Here is a 21,163-nt window from a genome sequence, read left to right on the forward strand (position 1 = left end):
AAACTAATGGGCGTGCTGCTAAGTGCTTCCGTACGTCGTACGGTAGAATTGAAGAGCATCGTACGAAGCATCTAGTCTAGATGCCATACAATAGAGTTAAAGTATATCATACATGTGGTCTATGTCATATGACAATAAGGATGTTACCAAGGTCCATCTGCCAGTTGGGAAGGTTTGTACACCATACGGCAAAATTGAATTTTGCCGCACAGTCTGTACACCATACGGTGAAAACAAAGATTAATGTGAAGAGAGTCATACATCGTACGACAGAAGTATAGACTGGTGTGTGAGTTGAAGCTATCGTACGAAAATGTTGTACATGGTGAATGCCATACGGAATAGTTATGATGTACGGGATAGTTATGTCGTATGAGACAAATGCCAAGGGGATGTTGTACGTGTAAATGCCAAGGGGCCAAGACACCAGACTGCCGTACAGGTTTGGAAACAACTTGTTCTATGTGGAAATGACCACCTTGCCATATGTGGAAACAATACCAAAGAAGTCATACGGAATTCAATGGATGTGACTGTATGGTTGCATGTCACTATCGTACGGTGTGGAATGAAGCAAATTGCCATTGTATGGAATACTAGAGAGTCCGTACGGGTGCAAAATGTTGTACACAATGTCATTGTACAAGTGCAAAATGAGATTATCATACGGTGCAACCTAAAACTACCGTACGCAATATCATACCAGTGTAGAATGAAACTATCATATGGGTGCAACTTGAAACTAACGTACAAAGAAGTTGGGATTATGAGTTTCTCCATAAATTTCCTGTGACGTTGATTTTCCTTCACAAATACCTGTACACTCCACATTACATATTCTGCTCTTCATACTATCAAATGTATCCCTAATAACTTTGTATGCTTTCATCGGTTGCTCTTCACCAAGAGTTGTAGCTTCAAGAAAATTACATGTTGGTGAAAATACCTTGTAGTCCTCCATTTGCCAGTGGAATAGACCATTCAAAGAACTCGTCTCATCTTCAAAGAAATCTTCCAATTCGAGCACCCCTTCATCGTTGGGTTCCATGCCTTTCCTCCCTTCATTCATACCTAACTCTCCACTCCTGAGTCGAAGGATGCCAGTTCTTCACTCACCGCCTGGTTCCTCAAGTCAATGACATGCTTCCTCCCATCACTCTCGATCGAGAGTGTGTTCCGCTTCTAATTATGATTTGCCTTGGTAGTCCTCCCAAGGAGTCCATCGTACACCTTCTCCTGTAATAGGATGACTACAAAGTCCAAGAAAAATTGTTGTGTCCCAATCATTACTTTTTGTGCCATCAATGTTCCCAACGGCTCGATGTCGTGCTAGTCGGCACCTACCAAGTGAAAAAGTCGGTGACCAGAGTGTCGGCTTCCCCAGACATTTCCAAGTGTCCTCCAACAGCACATTAACTCCCGAGCCTCCATCGACGTTGGTGTTTGTCAGCTTCTTCCCCATTATTTACATCTCGACAACCGTCTTCTTCCTGATGCTCATCGTCAGCAACATTGGATCATTGACCTTATTCCCTTCAGGTGGTGGTTTTCCCGTCAATTCCTCCTCTTGTGGCTTACACTGTTTTTGGATGACTGTGTTGTCACCATGTTAGCAATTGCCATTCTCAGTTGCGGCATAGTTTGAAGAAGGTCTGCCACCTTGATGGGTATGGTTGTCTGTAACACCTGCCAAACTATGTTCTTCTCTGACTCCCGCAATGACGTACCTACAGTTCCATTGGAGGTTACTCGTTCCTTCGCCAACACTTGTTCTACTTCGACTCTAGCTTCTCAAAGTCATTCCTTCTCCGTACAAGCATCCGGCTACATCGTCTTCTTCCTCTGTGCTCTCGTGATTGCCAGAACTACCTCGTCTTGTTCCTCTACATCCAACATATTAATACCATTTTTCCTCAAGCAGTCAATGTCTTCATCATTCCTAGGTCCACACCATTTGCACAATAGTTGTATGTTGTCTTTCTTATTCTAGCAGTCTCTCACAAAGTGTCCCCATTCAACATTGTCAACACTATATGATAAGACGTCCTTTGGTGTCATACTGTATTTGATTTGGCCCTCAATAACTGTTGGGCGATGCATTATGTGGTCCTGACGGAGTGGACTCTCCTTGTGTGAAGAGAACTTGTGTACTTCTCGTCTTCAAATTGTATGGGCACTCCTTGATTGAATGCCCACAGCACTTGGCAAATCTCACAAAACATATTTCTAGGACAATTTCCTTTCGTGTGCCCCTTGCTTTTGCATTCAATACACCATAATTCATTACTTTCTTTATTGGTTCCTTTCTCGGCCTTCAATTCTTTCATCATTGTCAACATATCCCGTCGAAGGGCTCATACGGTTTTGGATTCTTCCTCACTGCTACCTTCGGTGCTTTCATCATTGTCGTTTTTCCTCTTCCCTCGAGAGGAGATCTTGTTTTCACTCTCGATGTCCATCGCTTGATTGTAAGCATTAGCGTACGAGGACGGAGGCACTACTTTCATCTTCTTGCATAGCAAAGATATCAATCCCTCAATGAACCACCTCTTCTTCAACCCATCGGCTAGCTGGTTCTCCATCTTGTTCAACAATTCTTTGAGCCTACAATTGTAAGCGCATACACTCATTTTTCCCTTGGTATCATAGATTTCAGCCACGATCTCGTTGTCATCCCTTAGGAGTTTGAACTCCTCTTCGAATGCCTTCTTCAGTTCACTCCACCTAGCCTTGTCCTTAGCATCTAGGTCTGTGTACCAATCAATAGCGATTCCCCGAAGGATGGCAAGAAATGCCTTCAGCCAATAATCATGGTCATCTTGGCCACTTGCCTCCCATATCGTCATACATGTCTTACAATGCCATACAGGATCCTCCGATCCATCCTCTATAAATTTAGGGAGTTTTTGCTTCTCCTGGGTGTTCATCATTGTTTTCACTTGGAAGGTACCGGAGGAGTCTTCAACCCAAGCCCCCTTATTCTCGATTCCTCTGTGAAGGACAAGTTCCCGCAAATTGGTTTCTCGCCTGCTTACTCCCTTATGTGTCGGACCTCGGGGACTTCGAACCGCTACGTTCTAATGTTTTCCCTACACTCTCGACCACACACGCGTCCTTGACACGTCCACCTCCAGCATCCCTAACACTCCAGGTACTTCCAGGGGTCGCAAACCTGGGTGGACTATTTCGAATGCCACGTTCTGGTGATTTCCTTGCACTCTCGGCCAAGCACGCGTCCTATACACGTCCACCTCTAGCATCCCAACACTCCAGGTACTTTCAAGCTTTGACTCGTCCCTGTGCTCCCTCCGGCCAAGGGTCGGCGAATCACCTAATCGCTTGGTCTTGAGCACCCTGTGGCCTCTTCTCACCTTTATTGGGGTCTAGGGACATGAATCACTCAAGGCTGACCCAATTTCTTTAAAGGTAACAACACCAAAATGTTTACCGCTACAACTAATAAATTAAATACAAGAAATAATAATATACATGACAATGCATACTAGACATGGCAGTATAATATATCTTTATTCACACATGCAATTATTACAAAGAAGAAGACCAGAGATGGTCAACCAAGGGTTACAATTGACCCAACTATACCGTACTACCTTCCTTGGCGGTACACAACATATTTAAAGGACCCGACAGTTGCCGAGAGGTACACAACCGTCAACCAACCGACACATTAACTACCCAAGAGTGACAACCCACTTAATCCAAACAATTAATACATTGGCCAAAGAAGGGACCCATAGAGTCTTGTTTTTAGCCAGATTTAGCAGTAAATGTTGCTATTTTTACTTCAGAATTCAACCGGGCTCTCCACAAATTCTAGTATAGCTTTTAAGAGATGCATTGCTAATTGATCTAGAATCTCTAGATTTATTGAAATGAAGTGCTATATATGTTAGCAGTAAATGTTCCTATTTTTAATTCCGAATTCAGCAGACTTCCCCATAAATTCTAGTATAGCTTTTGAGGGATGCATTGTGAAATGGGCTAGATTTATTGAAATGAAGTGTTATATATGTTGTAGGATGGTACAATGACTTATACTAGTGACAATAATAGTTCGTATAGCTGTAGTTTAATGGCACAAACACACCCACAACATTCCATTTAAATCATTGAGCATAGTATTGGCTTGGACCTTTTGTTGGGTTTTCACTGGACCTTGCAGACATATTTATACACAGTTTTCAGCATGTAATGGCAAATTTAATGCACAGAATAAAGCATGGATGGTGCATAGATATTTGTAGCTACCTTAGCATTTTGCCTATCATTTGTGGTATGACATTTACTTATTGGTAAGGGGGCTTCGAATCACCAAATGTGAATCATCATCTGTTTATCAAATTATAATGAAAAAAAAGAGGTCTAGATGAGAAAGCATTGGACATGTAGTAGCAAGAAAATATATGGCACCTGTTTGCTCCCACAATGGGTCTCATTGTAAAGATTGTAAAAAGCTCTTTTTGATTTGAATGAACAAACGTGTCACATAAAAAATGTAATAGATGTACATGCAATTATGTTGAGTTAGTGGGATTGACACCTTTAGTGCACAAAACCCCAAAAACACCTTCCAAGGACATTCTCCAATGCAAACACCCCCTTTTAGACACATTACATGGATATCCTCCAAAATGAACATCGCGAACTGAATTCCCATGAACATATATACCAGGGCGGTGCTCTCACGTCATAAAATAATCTTGTACCACATAGTTTTATTTGACTGTGATGGGTTGAGGTTGTGAGCAGTTGCACAACTCTAAGAAATGGTATTTGAATTCTACACCAGCATCACCATACATTTTTCTCAACATTGTCAAACTCAAAATAAGACATCCCCATAAAGACTATCTAGGAGACTTATACATCGTAGCAAACACCTAACCTATAGATTCTTTCATTAGTTACTTTGTTACTGAATAATAAGAAAATCCATTGCAAGCATGTATGCTCATTTAGATAGTGTTATTCCAAGTGTCACGTGCTCAAGTACATTTCTATATATCTGTGTGCATGCTTCTAGCTTTCACTAATCAACCCATGAACATGGAACCAAGAATACAACAGATACACCAAGTATGGGAATGGAACTTTCATGCAATTTTTTGGATCCCCATAAACATTTTCCTATAGTTGTGGTGTGTGAGAAGGTCTAGCAACACAAGAGCGCAAGTTCTTAGCTGAGTTAACTTCTTCCCTTTTGATAATTTTTAATAATTATATGTTATATGTATAGTTTAACAGAAATCGTTGACATATATCTAATTTTCCAAGTCTAATGAAGTTCATTACATCTTACACATCAAATGAGATGATAATGATTCCAAAAATCAAGAGACCTATCTAGTTTGCACAATTAAGAAAAATAAGAATGAAAAAGGAAAAAACTAGAAGTTACCTGATTTGTTCGGTTGCTGGTAAAATAAGGCCACAAACAAATAATGAATGTTAGTTTCTTAGCTCTTTAAAAAAAGGGAAGAAAAAGCAAAAGAACTATAAGATTGGCAACAATGTTGAAGTTTAATGAATGAACAATTACCTAGCTCCCAAGAAATCTTCTATATTAACATCATGGCCTAGCTTTTTAAATGTTTTCTTGAGTGCCTGAGATACAATTGTTTTAACATGATTAGTATCATAAGTGAATTTCATCCAAACTGAATAAGCAATCGCCATGAAAAGCTACATTGCATCTAACATATATGATAACATAATGGAAAACTAAAATAATCGTTTATAATAACATGCTTACTAAAGGTTGAATACTAAAAAAACTAATCAAGAAAGAAAGGTGGTTGAGGATCTTACTTCAAGACTTTCTAGCTTCCTGTTCAAATAAAAATATAAATTAGTAATTTGTATTTCTTTCTATTATAGAAATAATTTCAAAGTACACAAATTTCCTAAAATCTTTATCAAGTTTATAAAATCAAAATATACCTTTTTGCTCTTTCTTGTGGTGTTAGTTGGGCAAATCTTGCTATAACTTCTTCCATGTTGCTGAAATAGCAAAACAAAATTTCTGCACTAAGGGACTGCCCATATTTATTCATTAGGAGAATATATACACTTACAAATGAGTTGAAACCTTTGAATAAAAGCATCTACAGAAAACAAGTGCATAGTAGAATAACAAGGTAAAAGAAGAATACACATTTCCTGAAGATAAATAAAATTATATCTCTTTTCTTTCGTTCAATTTTGACAGCATAAGCACTTATTCACAAAAACAATGTGCAATTCGAGCACTTATTTGAATAATCTGGTTTTGACTGTAATGCTCCACTATTTATTGCCTTCTTATAATTTCTCTAAAGAAAATTCTCTAACTTGTTTACTTATGCCATCTTAGAGTCATTAGTTAAAAACTAAGAAACAACAAAATTCTCTAACTTGTTAAAAGTTTGCTTCAATTTCTGTTATAAACTAAGAAACAACAAACCCATCATGACTGGTTTGAAAACATCCTGTATACTGTCAAACTGAACTTGCTACAATAAATTACAAGACATCATAAAACCTATACCAAATTCTTATAAATGAGCACTAAGAAAGGTCTAAAAATTGGAGCATCCCTTTTTGTTACTTGATCTGTCTGCTCATTGATTGGTAGGTTTTATCTGATTCACAATTATCACATTTTATTTTTATTGTTACCACTCTACAATCTTCAGCATTTGATTATATTTGTTTCAAAATCCATCCCTCTAACTTCTTAAAAGAAAGTGTCTACAAACAATGCACTTTATTCTTCTTCGTTCCTGGAATTTCCTAACCCCTCAAACTGTGCTTCAAAGTGATCATGCCCATTTTGTTATGCTCCAACCGCCTGCAATATTTTGAGTGACACAAACCAAGTTGAAAAAATACTGAGTGGCAGCCACCAAGAAACGCAGTTCCTTTCTAAATCTTGTAAGCATTTTCTCAACTTTGGAAAGAAGCATATATTAAACATATTACATTATCAGTTGTTAGAGAATAACTTATATTACAAAAGGGTAATTTTATCAAAAGCCATTTCTTTCAGACAACAAAAGTGACTAGTCTCTTCTTAAAAAAAAGTTGAGAACAAAACTAGCTTGCCCTTGAAAGTTGAAACAATATTTTCATAGCCCTTACAGAAGTATTAGCCCTAGAGGTCATTGATTTTATAAATATTGTCGAAAGAACTATATATTTGTTTTGCATGTGATAGTTTCCCAAATTTCTAGTTCACCTACCACTTAGTCGAAGATAACAAAACTAGCTAATAAGATTGCGTAACAACATTTCCCTTTCATTGCATCTTTTTAAGTGAGATTATTTTACGCTTGACATGGTAAAATCCCTATGTAAGCTATCCTATATATTTCAACAAATCTGTTATGCAAGCACATTAATTATGTTAGACTCAAAACAACTAACCATACAATGCATGAGACCAATCACTTTGGCATCAGTTCTCCCACAGTGCTCCTAAATGAGTTGGCAATATCATAGTGCAATGTGTGGAGACAACTGACCTCTCTAATTATAAATTAAATCATCTAAAACTAATCACACAATACCTTCTACCTCTCATTGCATTTCATTCTAAGTTACCGGTTCCGGTTCGGATTCGGGTTCGGATTCGCGGATTCGGCCAAAAAAAAAAAAGAATTTGGGTACGGGTACAGGTTCGTCCGTACATATATATATATTTTTTTATTTTTTTTTAATATATATATATATATGTTCAAACTTCAAACATCAAAATTATATATGTTCACAGTTCAAACATACAAATATGAAACATACAATGTAACTTTCCCATACAATGATACATAAATGATAACAGATAAATCATAAATCATAAATCCATGATTGCCAATGCCAATAAATATTCTGATATTGATATCTTCTCTTCTTATTCTTTTCAGCTCAGTTACCGGTTCTTGCCTAACCCGTGGGCCCCATTTTTGGGAACCCATGGGCTTGGGTTCACCCGGGTCCTCTTGGGTTCACCCGGGTCCTCCTGGGTTCGCCCTGGGTCCCACCCGGGTCCTGCCCAGGCGGCTGGGTTCCCTGTGGGTCCTGTCACGCAGGACCCACAGGGAACCCAGCTGCCTGGGCAGGACCCGGGTTGGACCCAGGGCGAACCAGGCTGGGACCAGGACCGAGCAGGGACCAAGACCAGGACCCAGCCAGTTTAGGCAAGAACCGGTAACTGAGATTTCATTGTGTAGGAAACGCCAACAAGGACAAGGCAGCCACTGAAAAGCAAATGCTTTCTATTGTACCATTGTGCAAACCAAACCATTGAATCCAGCCAATTATTAACATCCCTTTCATATGCAGGCAAAAAAGCAAGGAAGATGTAGCAAACCAGAAATTTCGGAACCTATGAAAGGGATGATGATGTGTCAGGTGTATAGCAAATTAGCAATAGTGGTATCTAGACACTAATCTCAAAGATTAGAAACAAAACGATGATTAGTTTATACTTTATATAAGCAACAATTAGTTTCTTTTATAGAGGTCCTTAATAAGAAATCTCAAGTCCTAAAATGATTTGTGAAAATCTTGGGAGAGCAAACATAATGAGCCTACTGGTAAACAAATTCATTGTTGCAATATTTCATCGGAAACAACCTACCTCGCCCAATGGGCAGCAACAAAGTTTAGAACAATAGGAGAAATTCCTATTGGATTAGTGATATTCGTCTACATTTGAAAGGGGCAGCTCCTTTGTAAGATAAAAATTTAGGTTTCTCAGGGCTATGCTTTTAGTTTTAACTAAAAAGCAGGAAAGATACACAAACTAAAATTGAAATAAAAGAAAAGAAACCCTAGGTATGGCTGCAATGGGGCCAATAAACTAGTCTTTCCCAAAAAATAATAAAAATTTTAAAGCAAAAATGCACAAGGGTTTGAATGAGGAGATGCTACTTAACATATGAAAAGAGACATTCACCTAGACATTCACCTAGGCTTTCCAAATGCACAAATCTGAAGACACTCAATATTACATCTATTGTTGCATTAAGACTTGTTTCATCCACCACATAAAGACCTCAAAGAAAGTTGCAAACTTAGCATAAAAGAAAAATTCATAGCATAAAGAAACAATACACAGGCTCACAGTCCAACAATATTCTTCTCTATTGAAAATGAAATAAGAAGAGCTCAAACTCTTATTTTGCCCCTATGTCTAAGAATGAAAAAGTCTCTAGAAAAGAAATTCCCCATTTCTTTATAATCCAACCTTGAATATATAGGCTCCTCCATCTGTAACTGATTCTTTAAATCATCATTTTAGTCTGTAACTTAATGACATTTTCAAAGGTCATTAATTTTATAACTTTAAGTTACAAACAGCAAATTCACTTGTTAGGTCATATTAACATGACTAATACCCTGGAAAAAGTTAAAAAAGAAACTATGAACAAGGTCTTCAGCTTATTGATTTAAATCATGTTCTTTAACAGCATTGGAATTGGGTAACTGCGATTTATCAAATTCCAATCTATCCTTGAAATCTTTGAATCGCTTTATTGTGGGCATTATTAACTTGGAGCTTGAGACAATGGTGTTCAACAAGTGTACCTTCCAAGTTGTCAAAGCCTTATCCATCAGTTTAAGTCACTCAAGAAATGTAAAAACATTTTTGCAACAGCCATTCAAGGTGGATGATGTTGACCCCAGCTTCTACATTGTATTGGCATTAACAGTCTTTTTACTTAATAGCTCCATTTGAGGTCAAGTTCTTACAAATGAGAACCTTGACCACCTACTGTTTTGTAATTTCCTTGAGTTTGATTTATCCTTTAGAAAATGATTAATCCTATCTTTCTCACCAAGTAATGCTTTGGCAACAACATCATTGGAATAGTTATGGAATCATCCTCCCAAATGTCAAAATTTGAAGAAAGAAGATTTGAGATAATGGTATCCTGCCCAATGTCCATATCACTGTTATCCTTAAGGTGAGTTGGCCTTTAGAATTTTGCTAAATGGTTGGCACGCTGACCCTTGTCACTTTGTCTTCCTTAATGCTGAAGTCTAGAAATGGAGATATCAAAATAAAACCCTTTGATCTTGCATCGAATTTTATATCAAACATACCAATTCTGTAACCATTACCATTAAGGATGTAAAAGAACATGTATGTGAACATTCACATCCTTTAATTTCATACTATTGCACTCACCTAACTCACCTCCTTAGCTTTTAAAAACTTTATTTTCCAGTTCTACCTTGGCTCAAGATTTATGTGGCTGCAAAATTCAATGGTATTGTTTTGCATTGACATTAACTAATTCATCTTAAATGACATCTAATGGCAATCGCATGTGAACCTGCTACACTAGCTTTTTCAACCAATTTTTTTATATGTATTGACAGATTATGTGGTTATAGAAACATGAAAAAGGCTGATATTACACTACATCAAGGATTTTCAAGGTTAAGAAACTTTGAAAAACATTACTTTGGAGAAAATAATAGTTTTTTCATTTTTGAGGCACCTCTTCAAACAACTTGCAAACCTTGTTTATGCCTTTACAATTCACATATATGTTTATTGGGGTATTGCATTATGACTACAACACATAACAAGCTCTTTTATCCTGAATGCTTCAATGGATGTTCATACTCAGCTCTGAAGCTGCAATTCCTGCACAACTACGCCTCCTATCATTTTAGTCAAGGCCAAATGCTTCTTCATGCATCAGCGAAATAAAGGGTTTTAAAACCCCTTTGAAAAGATCAATGAACAACATTTTGGCATTTTTGAGGTTTCAAAAACTAAGAAAATGGTGACAAAGAAAATATTGCAATCATTCAAACAGTTCTGGAACTTTATAAAGTGTCGACAAGGGTATTTCTGAATTTCAGCAAGTTAGCTAACTTTCTAACTCGCCAATAAAGAGTATTTCCCAATTTCAAAGGTTCTATGAACCATGAAAACATCGTCAATATTAAAAAAGATTAGCATTTTGACATTTAAGAAGGTTCACCAACTATCAAAAGTGCCAACAAAGGACTGCTTGCAACTCCAACATTATACTCTATCGAAACCTATATTGCCTCCAACAAAAACCTGATTAAGTGCAACATTGAGAAGGAAAAGGTATAACTTGGTTGGGGAGACTTACGAAACATGATGACAATGGTTCTGACAATAAATTGCTCAAACTATGTGTTGAACACACCTCAGATGCTGGGAGGTTGGGAGGTTGTGGGGGGTGAATCGGCATTAACAAAAACTTAAACATCCATTAACCATTTAAACATTAAATCAGATCTGCAAAAGGAAACAACAGAAACAAAGCATTCATCACACCACAACATCAAGATTTTTACGTGGAAAACCCAATGAGGGAAAAAACCATGATGAGAGTTAACTCACACTATAAGAAGCTCACTACTTACAAAGATTACAATTTTTGTTTTAAGGTTCACTGCTCCCTAAAAATGGACTTAAAAGCTGAGGTTCACTACCCCAAGGCAAGATACAAAGGACTTGCTGGGGAGACTCACTCTCTCCGAGCAAGATACATGAAGATTACAATAAAAAAATGAATGTGAACTGTTGTGGAAGAAGCATCTGACATATGTTGAAGTTGCAGTCCTTTTTTGTAGCACAATTACTCTACCATACTCATTTCCCACACTTCATAGTCAATTGATACATCACCATATCATTTCACACATCTCATGCCACAACTTAGAATTCACAAATGATTTATCCTTCCTTATATACCCTTCGCAATACCTCAATTAGATCGGCACCAATAGGACCTATCAAATGAACGTATGACCCAAAATAGGTCGGCCTTAAACATATGTATCATCAACAAAATTAGGTTGCAGATCAACCCAAGACATAGCTGAACCTCAAATGCATCTTATCAGATCCTTCAAAGCAATTAGAAAAGATCAGGATCAACCACAAAAGAACGAACTCACACTATCGGCCCAAATATCAACACCATTTTCAAAACTGTTAAATGTTTACCTTTACACCACCAAGGAGAAACCCAAATCATCATGCGGACCGAAATGAAAGTTGTGCAGATCATCAAAAACCTTCCTCAATCATCTCCTAAAGTAAATGATCATCAAATTCTGGCACAAGTGAAGAAACCCACTAAACAGATAGAAACAGTGCAAACCGGACAAATAATGACACTTCAACCCAATGAATATTGTGTTGCAAAGCACCTATTCACCTAAAACTAATATCACTGAATCTTTATGCTTTCTTGAACATATTCTCAAATCCGCACAAGCATACCAATCTCCACGGAAGAATGTGGAGCATTCTAGTGAGTCAACTGAGACACATTGCACTATTAAACTATAGTCCGCAGAACAAACACTTATAACTCTTACTGCACAAAAGTGTATGACTTGAAATCATGGAAGTAGGCACCTAACACGCTACTAATCTTAACTCCTGAACCACACAACCAAGATATGCAATGCAACAGAATGCAGATCAAAATGCCAACTCATATACTTATGAACATACTCTATTCAACACTTTTGTTGGTGATTCATTGAGTACTACCAATAATTCATTGCAATAGGTATCTAGTTGTGTTCCTAATTGTGATTCCTATTTGATAGACATTGCTTCATTGTTTGTGGAATCTCACATTTCAAATTTGGAAGACCAATTTGAGGGTTTATTTATCCTATTTGATGACAGTCATAGCACAATTGTTGTCACTTCATATTTGTCTTCGGAGCTTGTTCAAAATCAAATTCCATTTGTTCCTTGTTTGTCACCTTGTATTGTGATTCGGCATGTATCTAGTTGGTTTGTGGCGTCTTCTTCTATCAAAGACTTGGCGACACATGAGCATATTTCAAAGACGTTGTCCTAAAACTGGATTCCACTTCCTACTAATTCTTATCCGGAATGGAAAGTATTCCTGCATTTGTATTTGGTTTATCTTTTTTCCAATGGGGAGAAATATTGTTTGTAAGCATTGGACTATGTTTAGTCTTCAAGCACTCACCATTTCTAAAGAATATCGTACATTGTGGGGGAGCTATATAGTCTCTCTCTTTCCTTCCTATGAGGGATCATTGATTGTAATTTCATGATGTATGTAGTTCTTGGGGGCTATCATTGAGTCCTCCATGCATCATCATTTGTTTGTATCTTTTCTCTCTTTTGGAGAGGAGTTTTGTCGCACTAGGTTTTCTATTTATGTGAAAGATTTGCATTGTACATGGGTACCTAACATGGCCTAGTAGCTAGGACCCATCATCATAATAATCTTGCATCTTTGCATAATAACCTACTCCCTGAGTTGCACTTAAGGGAGGTGTTGGTGTGAATAAGATGTTGAACCTAGTAAGGTCTTGTACCTAGTGTTTTCGCTAGTCCCTAGTGGGAGACTTATTCACATGACTTAAGTTTACTTAGGTCCTCGGTGTTGTTTATATAAGGTATTAGTTGTCAAGATAAGACATATCATATCTACAATGTCCCCACTTTGAAATATAATTTAATAATGAATGATAATAATAAAATTAAAATACAAAAGAATAAAAATATAAATATAAATATAGAAGAATATAGTTAAAATTTGATTAAAGTTAATGAATGGTCAAAAGGCATGAAATGATAAGTTGTGACTCCCTCAAACGTGAGATATAAAAGGAAGAAGAGAGCCTCATTTGAGGAGGGGGATAATTTGGAAATCAGAAGTGCACATCTGATTTAAAGAAGAAGTGCAGATATGACTATGAAAGGTTATGTCCCTTTCAAAGGGCAGAAATAATGAAAAGTTGCACTCTTTCAAAAGGTGCTAATGGTGCTAATGTTGAAAGGGTGTGTCTCTTGCCAAAGGGCATGCATGATGAAGAGTTGTGACTTCTCCCTCACATTGAGAGATATAAAGTAAAGGAATCAAAGCATCCAGTAACATCACCATGGATCAGATCAGATCAGAACTGTTATTAAGTTACAGGCAGTAACATCCTTGCTCTTGATGGTATGCATGTGGATGTGTTTAATAAGTATGCTTAACATATGAAGCCCACAAAAAGTTCTCATACAGAATTAAATAGTAATATTAATATGGACTGTAATATGTATGACAGTCATACTTAATTTCATATATATATTCATAATAGATAAGAAATTTGTATGCTTATAGTCTAAATCATGTTATTATTGTCAGTATTTAAGAAGATGGGAATGAGATGTTCCAAAAAGGGGCAGTCTAAATCCAAGCAATAGGTTAAGTCCCAAGATAGGGTGGGGATCAACGACCCAAAAGCCTTGAGGGTATAGACCCAAGATAGGTAAGGGCTTGGATCTGTAAACTTTGAGAGAAGCTATTGTATTTGGTCTCTAAGCGCTTTGGTAACATACATAAACCCCTTCTCCCTTAAAACTGAAGTAGTAGCAGGGTCTGATATCTATATTAAGAACTATGAATAATGAAATTAATCATCTAATGAGCAAAATAAATAAGCACTTGTCAATAACTAATCAAAAAATATCAATCAATTTTAGTTTTTTGAAATAGATCAAGTAGGGGAAATTACAATATCTTATCTTTATGACCTTTATTTAATTCTAGTTAGCTAGATCAACACTTCAGCTGTCTCATTGTATAGGATTATGGCCCATGTCAACATCTTGTCTAATCCGACCTCTCACTTGCCTTTAGAAGCAAGATCATCTCATTGTATATTTCATATTCAACCATTATCCAATTTTTGAGCTATATTTATTAATCTTTTATCAAACAAATATGTCAGTAGTGTTTTGAAAATATGACATGTTAGAATAATAATTCTTTATACTGTTAATGGTCAAGTTAGGTTGTTAGACATCTTAAATGTCTACAGTTGTAGGTAGTAGGTGACTTCTTTAATAGCTACAGTGATTTTGTAATTTCTATAAATGTAATTTTTCCTCAATTAATAGGATGAAATATTTTTACCAGTGAATCTCTATTATTCACATGGTATCAGAGCCTAGGTTAGGAAATTTTTTCGAAAATTCTGTGGCCATTAATTTTTTCGAAATTTACCTCAAACCCGTCTAGGGTTTCTTTTCTTCCTAGGCACTATCTGTTTTCGTGCATCTATTCAAGGGCGTTTTTGCCCTACTCGCATCTGTCTTTTTTAACCTGCGTTCTGTTTTTTTTGGGGGGGGGAAGCCACGATCTTCGCATTTATTTTGTAGGAGGGTTTTTCCGCCAGTTTCCCGACGCGATTTTCAGTGTCTCCTGCTCTGTGTCTGTGTTTTTGACACGTTTTTCGCGCTTTTCGTGACCCCGGACTGCAGATTTTGGTGGGTTTTTAACCCGCGTTCTGCATTCTTCCGCGATTTCTGCTTTTTGACCCGCGCGACCTCGGAGACTGCGTGCTCAACCTCACCAAAATCTATTATTTCTACATCGCGATTTGGCCCGACATTGGTGTTTTAGCGGCAGTTTTTTACAAACACGATTTTTGCGCCTGCACTATCCGCGTTTTTTGCGTTTATTTTTACCTATGGCCTGTGGTTTTTCTAACACATTCTGGGTTTTTTTTGGCGACGAGGGTTTTATGCGATTTTCCTCAGTTCCTGCTCAGCCACCTAGGGTTTTTTCATGAACCCTCTGTACTTTTTCTGCGCTTAGGGTTTCTACAACTTCGCCTAGGGTTTTGACCCTATGTTTCAAGGCGGAAATTTTTTGATTGCAGATTCTTGGTGGGTTTTTTGAAACCTCAACTAGGTCACTGTCAAAAAATTTTGGGTCTTCCAAAAAAAATTTGCCTCGAAAACCATGCTAGGGTCCTTCAAATCCGACTTGCAGAATTTTTAAAAATCCTTTGTTTTTATCTGCTGGTTTTCGTGCATTAGAATTCATGCCTTCACTAGTTCGACCTCGGGGTACGTAATGCTCAAAAGCAACCAAAAGTTCAACAGGAAGAATTACAACACCTAAAAGCAGCGCATGCTTACAATCTTTGAATATATGTCTTGATGCAGTTAGACTAGAAACGTCTTCACGTCCAACTACTGTCGGAAAAGATCCAGACAAATGGGATGAGCGCAACCACGAAGCTATCATGCTGATTAAACTCTATGTCACCGACGAGCAGCTACCTCAAGTACCGTCCGAAAAAAATGCGAAGGAGATATGGGATGATTTAAAGAGTCTCCATGAAACCTCTGACAAGAGAAGAGCATTCTTTCTGAAGAACAAGCTTTTTTCGATTATGATGGACGAGAGGACACCTCTGCAGGACCACTTGACAAAGATCAAGGACATTCGTGACCAACTTGAGGCAATTGGTCACACAATGGAGGAAGAGGACATGGTCGTCATCACTTTGAAGAGTTTGCCAAAATCTTATGAGCATTTCATCGAAACACTCAATATCACTTCCACTGACATCGATTTGAAGTTTCCGATCTTTGTAACAAGCTTTTACAGCAAGATCGGTGGCAATAGCAGTTTTGAAGTAGTGTCAATTCCACCTCCACAGAGCAAGCGTTCTCTGCCAAATCTTCTGCTAAGAACAAAGGGAAGGCTCAATCTTCTTACTCGAAAGGCTCTAGTTCTTCTCAGGACAGAAAGAAGAAGAACGTTCAGTGCAATTATTGTCATAAGTTTGGTCACATGAAGGCCGAGTGTCAAATTCAATTGGCTTCTGAACAAAAGAAGAAAGGAGGGTCTCAACAAAAGGCAAATGTCACAGAGCACTCTGAGCAAAAAGAATCTGCATTATATGCTTTTATGGCCAAGAGAACAACAGATCCGATACACTCTTCTGCATGGTATATCGATGTAGGAGCTTCGCATCATTTTACTCATCATCAGGAATGGTTCACAAAATTTGAACCATTCTCGGATTCAATAATCTTCGAAGGAGAAGAGTACACAATTGCTGGTAAGGGCACTATCCAAATTCACTCAAGCAGTAGAAATTTAATTTTTCTTGATGTCTACTATGTTCCAGGCATGGAACATAATCTCCTCTCCGTCAGCCAAATCACGAGGCATTCTTCTCAATTAGATGTTATTTTCAGTTCATCCACCTGCAACATAGTTGATAGGGAGACTCGTACTACAATCGCTATGGAACTTGAGGATCATGGTTTGTATAGACTTGCTAATTTCGATGATTCCCAGGAGCTCTAGTTGCTAGGAGTACATCCATCACAACACTTTGGCATCAGCGTTATGGGCACTTAAACGTGCACTATCTCTCTCAGTTATATTGGGAGGGTTTGGTTGCTGGTCTACCTGAGATCCAACCTCAAAATCATGGAGTATGTGGAGCCTGTCAAGCTAGGAAGTAGCATCGGACACCATTCGCAATTGGTGATTCTTGGCGAGCCTCCAAGGTCCTTCAATTGGTTCACATTGATGTATGTGGGCCAATGAACACTTCGTCTATTACTGGTTGCGGGTACTTCTTATTATTTGTTGACGATTTCAGTAGTAAAATGTGGGCGTATTTTCTAAAAAATAAATCAGATGTATTTAGTACATTTCAGCAATTTAAGGCCTTAGTTGAGAAAGAATCTAGTTCTCAGATTGTCACTCTAAGGTCAGATAATTGGGGGGGGGGGGGCGGGGGGGAGTTTTGTTCCAATGACTTCTCTACATTTTGTGCTACACATGGCATTAAGCGCCAACTCACCACACCATACACCCCTTAGCAGAATGGTGTCGTTGAACGAAGGAATCGCACCATTACTGAAATGGCTCGTTCTATGATAGAGCATAGAAATGTTCCTAAGAAATATTGGGCTGAAGCAGTTTGCACTGCAGTCTACCTCCTGAATCGATCACCTGCACATGCCATTAAGAAGATGACTCCTAAAGAAGCCTAGTCAGGACGCAAGCCTAAAGTGGGCCATTTGAAAGTTTTCAGTTCTACCACTCATGTATGGATTCCAGACGCCAAGCGTGCTAAGCTAGATTCAAAGAGCCAAACACTTATGTTTACTGGTTACAACAATAACCACAAGGCTTGCAGGTTGATTGATGTGGAGACAGATCGTCTCATTTTCAATCGTGATGTTGTGGTTGATGAGACTACTGGTCCATTTATGCCTTCTACTACTCCTAGTCCTGCGACTCAATCTGTGAAGACTTCTGATGTTGGTGTTCGTCTTCCTCTTGGTTCCCATGATGGGAGGGCTTCAAAGCATTCTAACTATGAAGATGAGGAATCTACCAATCTAGCACCACCTGATTTTCAAAGGATTCGCATCCAGATGACTTTGTTCCAGAAACTCCAGGGGATGTTACTTCAATGCCAGATGTTGGTACTTCTACCCTCAGGCCTAAATGGTGAGCCAAGACTATAGGAGATCTTCGTGATGATGAGCTTCTTGAGGATAGACCAGTTCGCCGAAAGAGAAAGCAGTAGAATGCAGTCAACTTTGCACTTATGGCCAACCTCCACAGCATCCCTGAGCCCCAGACATATTTTGAGGCTAAAGGCATTCCTGAGCGGGAAAAGGCTATGGAGACAGAATACCATAGTCTTCTAAAGAATAACACTTGGGTTCTTTCTGATCTGCCTCTTGGGAAGAAACCTATCAATTGTAAATGGGTTTACAAAGTCAAGTATCATGCAAATGGTACCTAGGATAAGTACAAGGCCAGATTAGTTGCTCGAGGTTTTACAAAGCGGGAGGGCATTGTCAACGAGGAGGCCTTTGCCCCTACTACCAAGATGAGCACGATTCATCTTCTTCTCACCATTGCAGCTCAGTTTGGATGGAAACTTCACTAGATGGATGTTAAAAGTGCATTCCTCAATGGTGAGTTGCAGGAAGAAGTTTATATGACTCAACCTCCTGGTTTCAAGGTTCCTGGTAAGGAACATCACGTTTGCAGATTGGTAAAAGCCCTCTATGGCCTGAAGCAAGCCCCTCGGGCTTGGTACTTCAAGATTGATCAGTATTTGGTTGAACATGGTTTTCAGCGTAGTCCCTCTAACACTAATCTATATGTCAAACTCTGCGGTGATGATATCTTTTTTCTTATTGTCTACGTGGAAAACTTGATCATTACTGGCGATTAAGCACATTTGATTACAGCCATCAAACAGGACTTGTGCCAAGCTTTTGACATGACAGACTTGGGGCTTCTCCATTATTGCTTGTTAATTCTGGTAACGTCGGTCATACAATTTCATAATTCCGATGCTTACATGTTAACATATTAGTTTATACGATAAACAATAAATGTTATCTTATGCCACCGGTTACACCCCTTCATGTTATCGAGCTGGGAATGTTATCGTATGCCACCGGTTACACCCCTTCATGTTAACGGGTTGGGGTTAAACGATTTATAATAAATCGCGATCAGTCAAGCAAGCAAATTGTTTGTTAACGAGCGGTGATATTAGGAGTGGTACGTAGGGAAGAGATGTGTCTTCCCACGTGGGAAGACATATCTCTTCTCTACGAACCCTCTCATTCACATATATAACATGCATACAATGGGAGGAGGACAATACCGAAATTGATAAGTGTTGTCCTTCCGTACCATTCACACTACTGCAATTCGAAATAAATTCCAGACTATATCTTCATTTGTTCTAGCCTCTTGATCACAGAATATAGATAAACTTAACATGGTATCAGAGCTAAGTTACGGAGGATCAAATTAAATTTTGTAACGATCATATAGACCTTCACCCGACTCTTAGTAGATCACATTCCTATAATCCTAATGGCAACCGGAGTTAGGTTTGAAGATCGACTAGATGGAGCATCAAATTTTGTATCTTGGAAATTCAGGATCATTCTTATTTTGAAAGAAAATAAAATTGACTCCCATGTCAAAAGTGAAATTCTTGAACCCTCTAATGATATGGAGAAAATTCAGTGGAGCAAGGACAATGAGAAGGCTCTTAAGATAATTGTGGATTCAGTGAGAGACCACATTGTGCCAGTTATTTCTAAATATGAGACGGTTTTTCAGATGTTCAAAGCCCTAGTTGACATTTATGAAATTAACAACACTAGCAGGGCTCTCACCTTGAAGAATCAACTACACCATATAAGATGAATAAAGGAGAGACGGTTACATCCTATTTCTTGAGGATCACTGAGCATAGGGATCAACTATCCACTATTGGACATCTCGTAGACAACAAAGAACTTGCTATGATGGCCCTAAATGGACTTCCTACCTTGTGGGAATCGTTCATTCAAGGAATCAGTGCTCGTTCTAAATTTCCTAAGTTTGATAGATTGAAAACCGATTGCATTCAAGAGGAATCTCGGCTTGTCACAAGAGGAATAAAACAAAACAATGGTAATGAGGACATTCAAGTTCTAAACTCTAATTCCCACAAGAAAGGAAAGAAGAAGAACTTTAAGAGAAAGAGGGACAACGGCTCAAATGGAAAGAGGTCTTCAAAGAAGAAGACAGACATTTCTGAAGTACAATGTTTCAGATGTGCCCAATATGGGCACTATGCAATGAAGTGTCCAGACAGGATCAAGCAACACGCTTCAATGGTAGAAGTTAAGAAAGGGAGTGATTCCGAGAGACTAGTCTTCTACTCAGCCCTCTCTAGTCAGGTCACCTCCAGTTCCAACACATGGGTGATTGACAGCGGAGCATCTCGACACATCACTGGATTTCATGAGCACCTAGATACACTTGTGGAAAATTCAAATGAAGAAGTGACAATTGGTGATGACTCAAATTATCCAGTTATGGGAATAGGAACCTACAATATCAACCTAAAGTCAGGCATATCTCTACAGCTGACTGGAGTTCTATTTGTACCTGGTATAAAGAGAAACCTTGTCTCAGTTTCTACACTTAAAGATAAGGGTTACAGATTAACCTTTATGCAAGGAAACGTACTTGCTTGGCCAAAGAACTCCACCATCAAGAAAGCCCACACCATTGGAGTAAGACAAGGGAGCCTCTACAGACTCTGCACCACTCCACCTCAAGCCTTGATTCATGAGACTCCAAATACAAATGAACTTTGGCACTTAGGGCACCTTCATTTCCATACCCTACCTAAGATAGAGAAGATGGTGATTGGCTTACCCAAAGCTAAGTCACAGTTCTGAAGGAGCATGCAAGGGGTGTGCCTTGGGAAAGAATATCAAAACCTCATTTTGGGCTGAAGCATCTAGGACAGCTGTGTACGTTCAAAATAGATGTCCTCA

At 38.4% G+C, this 21,163-nt stretch overlaps 1 protein-coding gene across 3 annotated transcripts in view; it reads right to left on the reverse strand.

The window, feature by feature from the left end:
* The window catches only part of LOC131027782 (agamous-like MADS-box protein AGL65), a 159,831-nt gene that overhangs the window by 130,401 nt on the left and 8,267 nt on the right, over positions 1-21,163 (reverse strand). Inside the window, exons 2-6 of one of the 3 annotated variants that reach the window (XM_057957870.2) lie at positions 6,608-6,850; positions 5,962-6,021; positions 5,830-5,848; positions 5,561-5,625; positions 5,420-5,435 (exon numbers count right to left, since the gene is read on the reverse strand). In XM_057957870.2, coding sequence (XP_057813853.2) covers positions 5,420-5,435; positions 5,561-5,625; positions 5,830-5,848; positions 5,962-6,021; positions 6,608-6,624 — 177 coding nt within the window. In that variant the 5' untranslated portion in view covers positions 6,625-6,850. Of the gene's footprint in view, positions 1-5,419; positions 5,436-5,560; positions 5,626-5,829; positions 5,849-5,961; positions 6,057-6,607; positions 6,851-21,163 lie in introns of all 3 variants that reach the window. The other 2 variants (XM_057957871.2, XM_057957869.2) reach the window with 2 other exon arrangements.

This window comes from Cryptomeria japonica, chromosome 4 (assembly GCF_030272615.1).
Source record: "Cryptomeria japonica chromosome 4, Sugi_1.0, whole genome shotgun sequence".
Taxonomy (NCBI): Eukaryota; Viridiplantae; Streptophyta; class Pinopsida; order Cupressales; family Cupressaceae; genus Cryptomeria; species Cryptomeria japonica.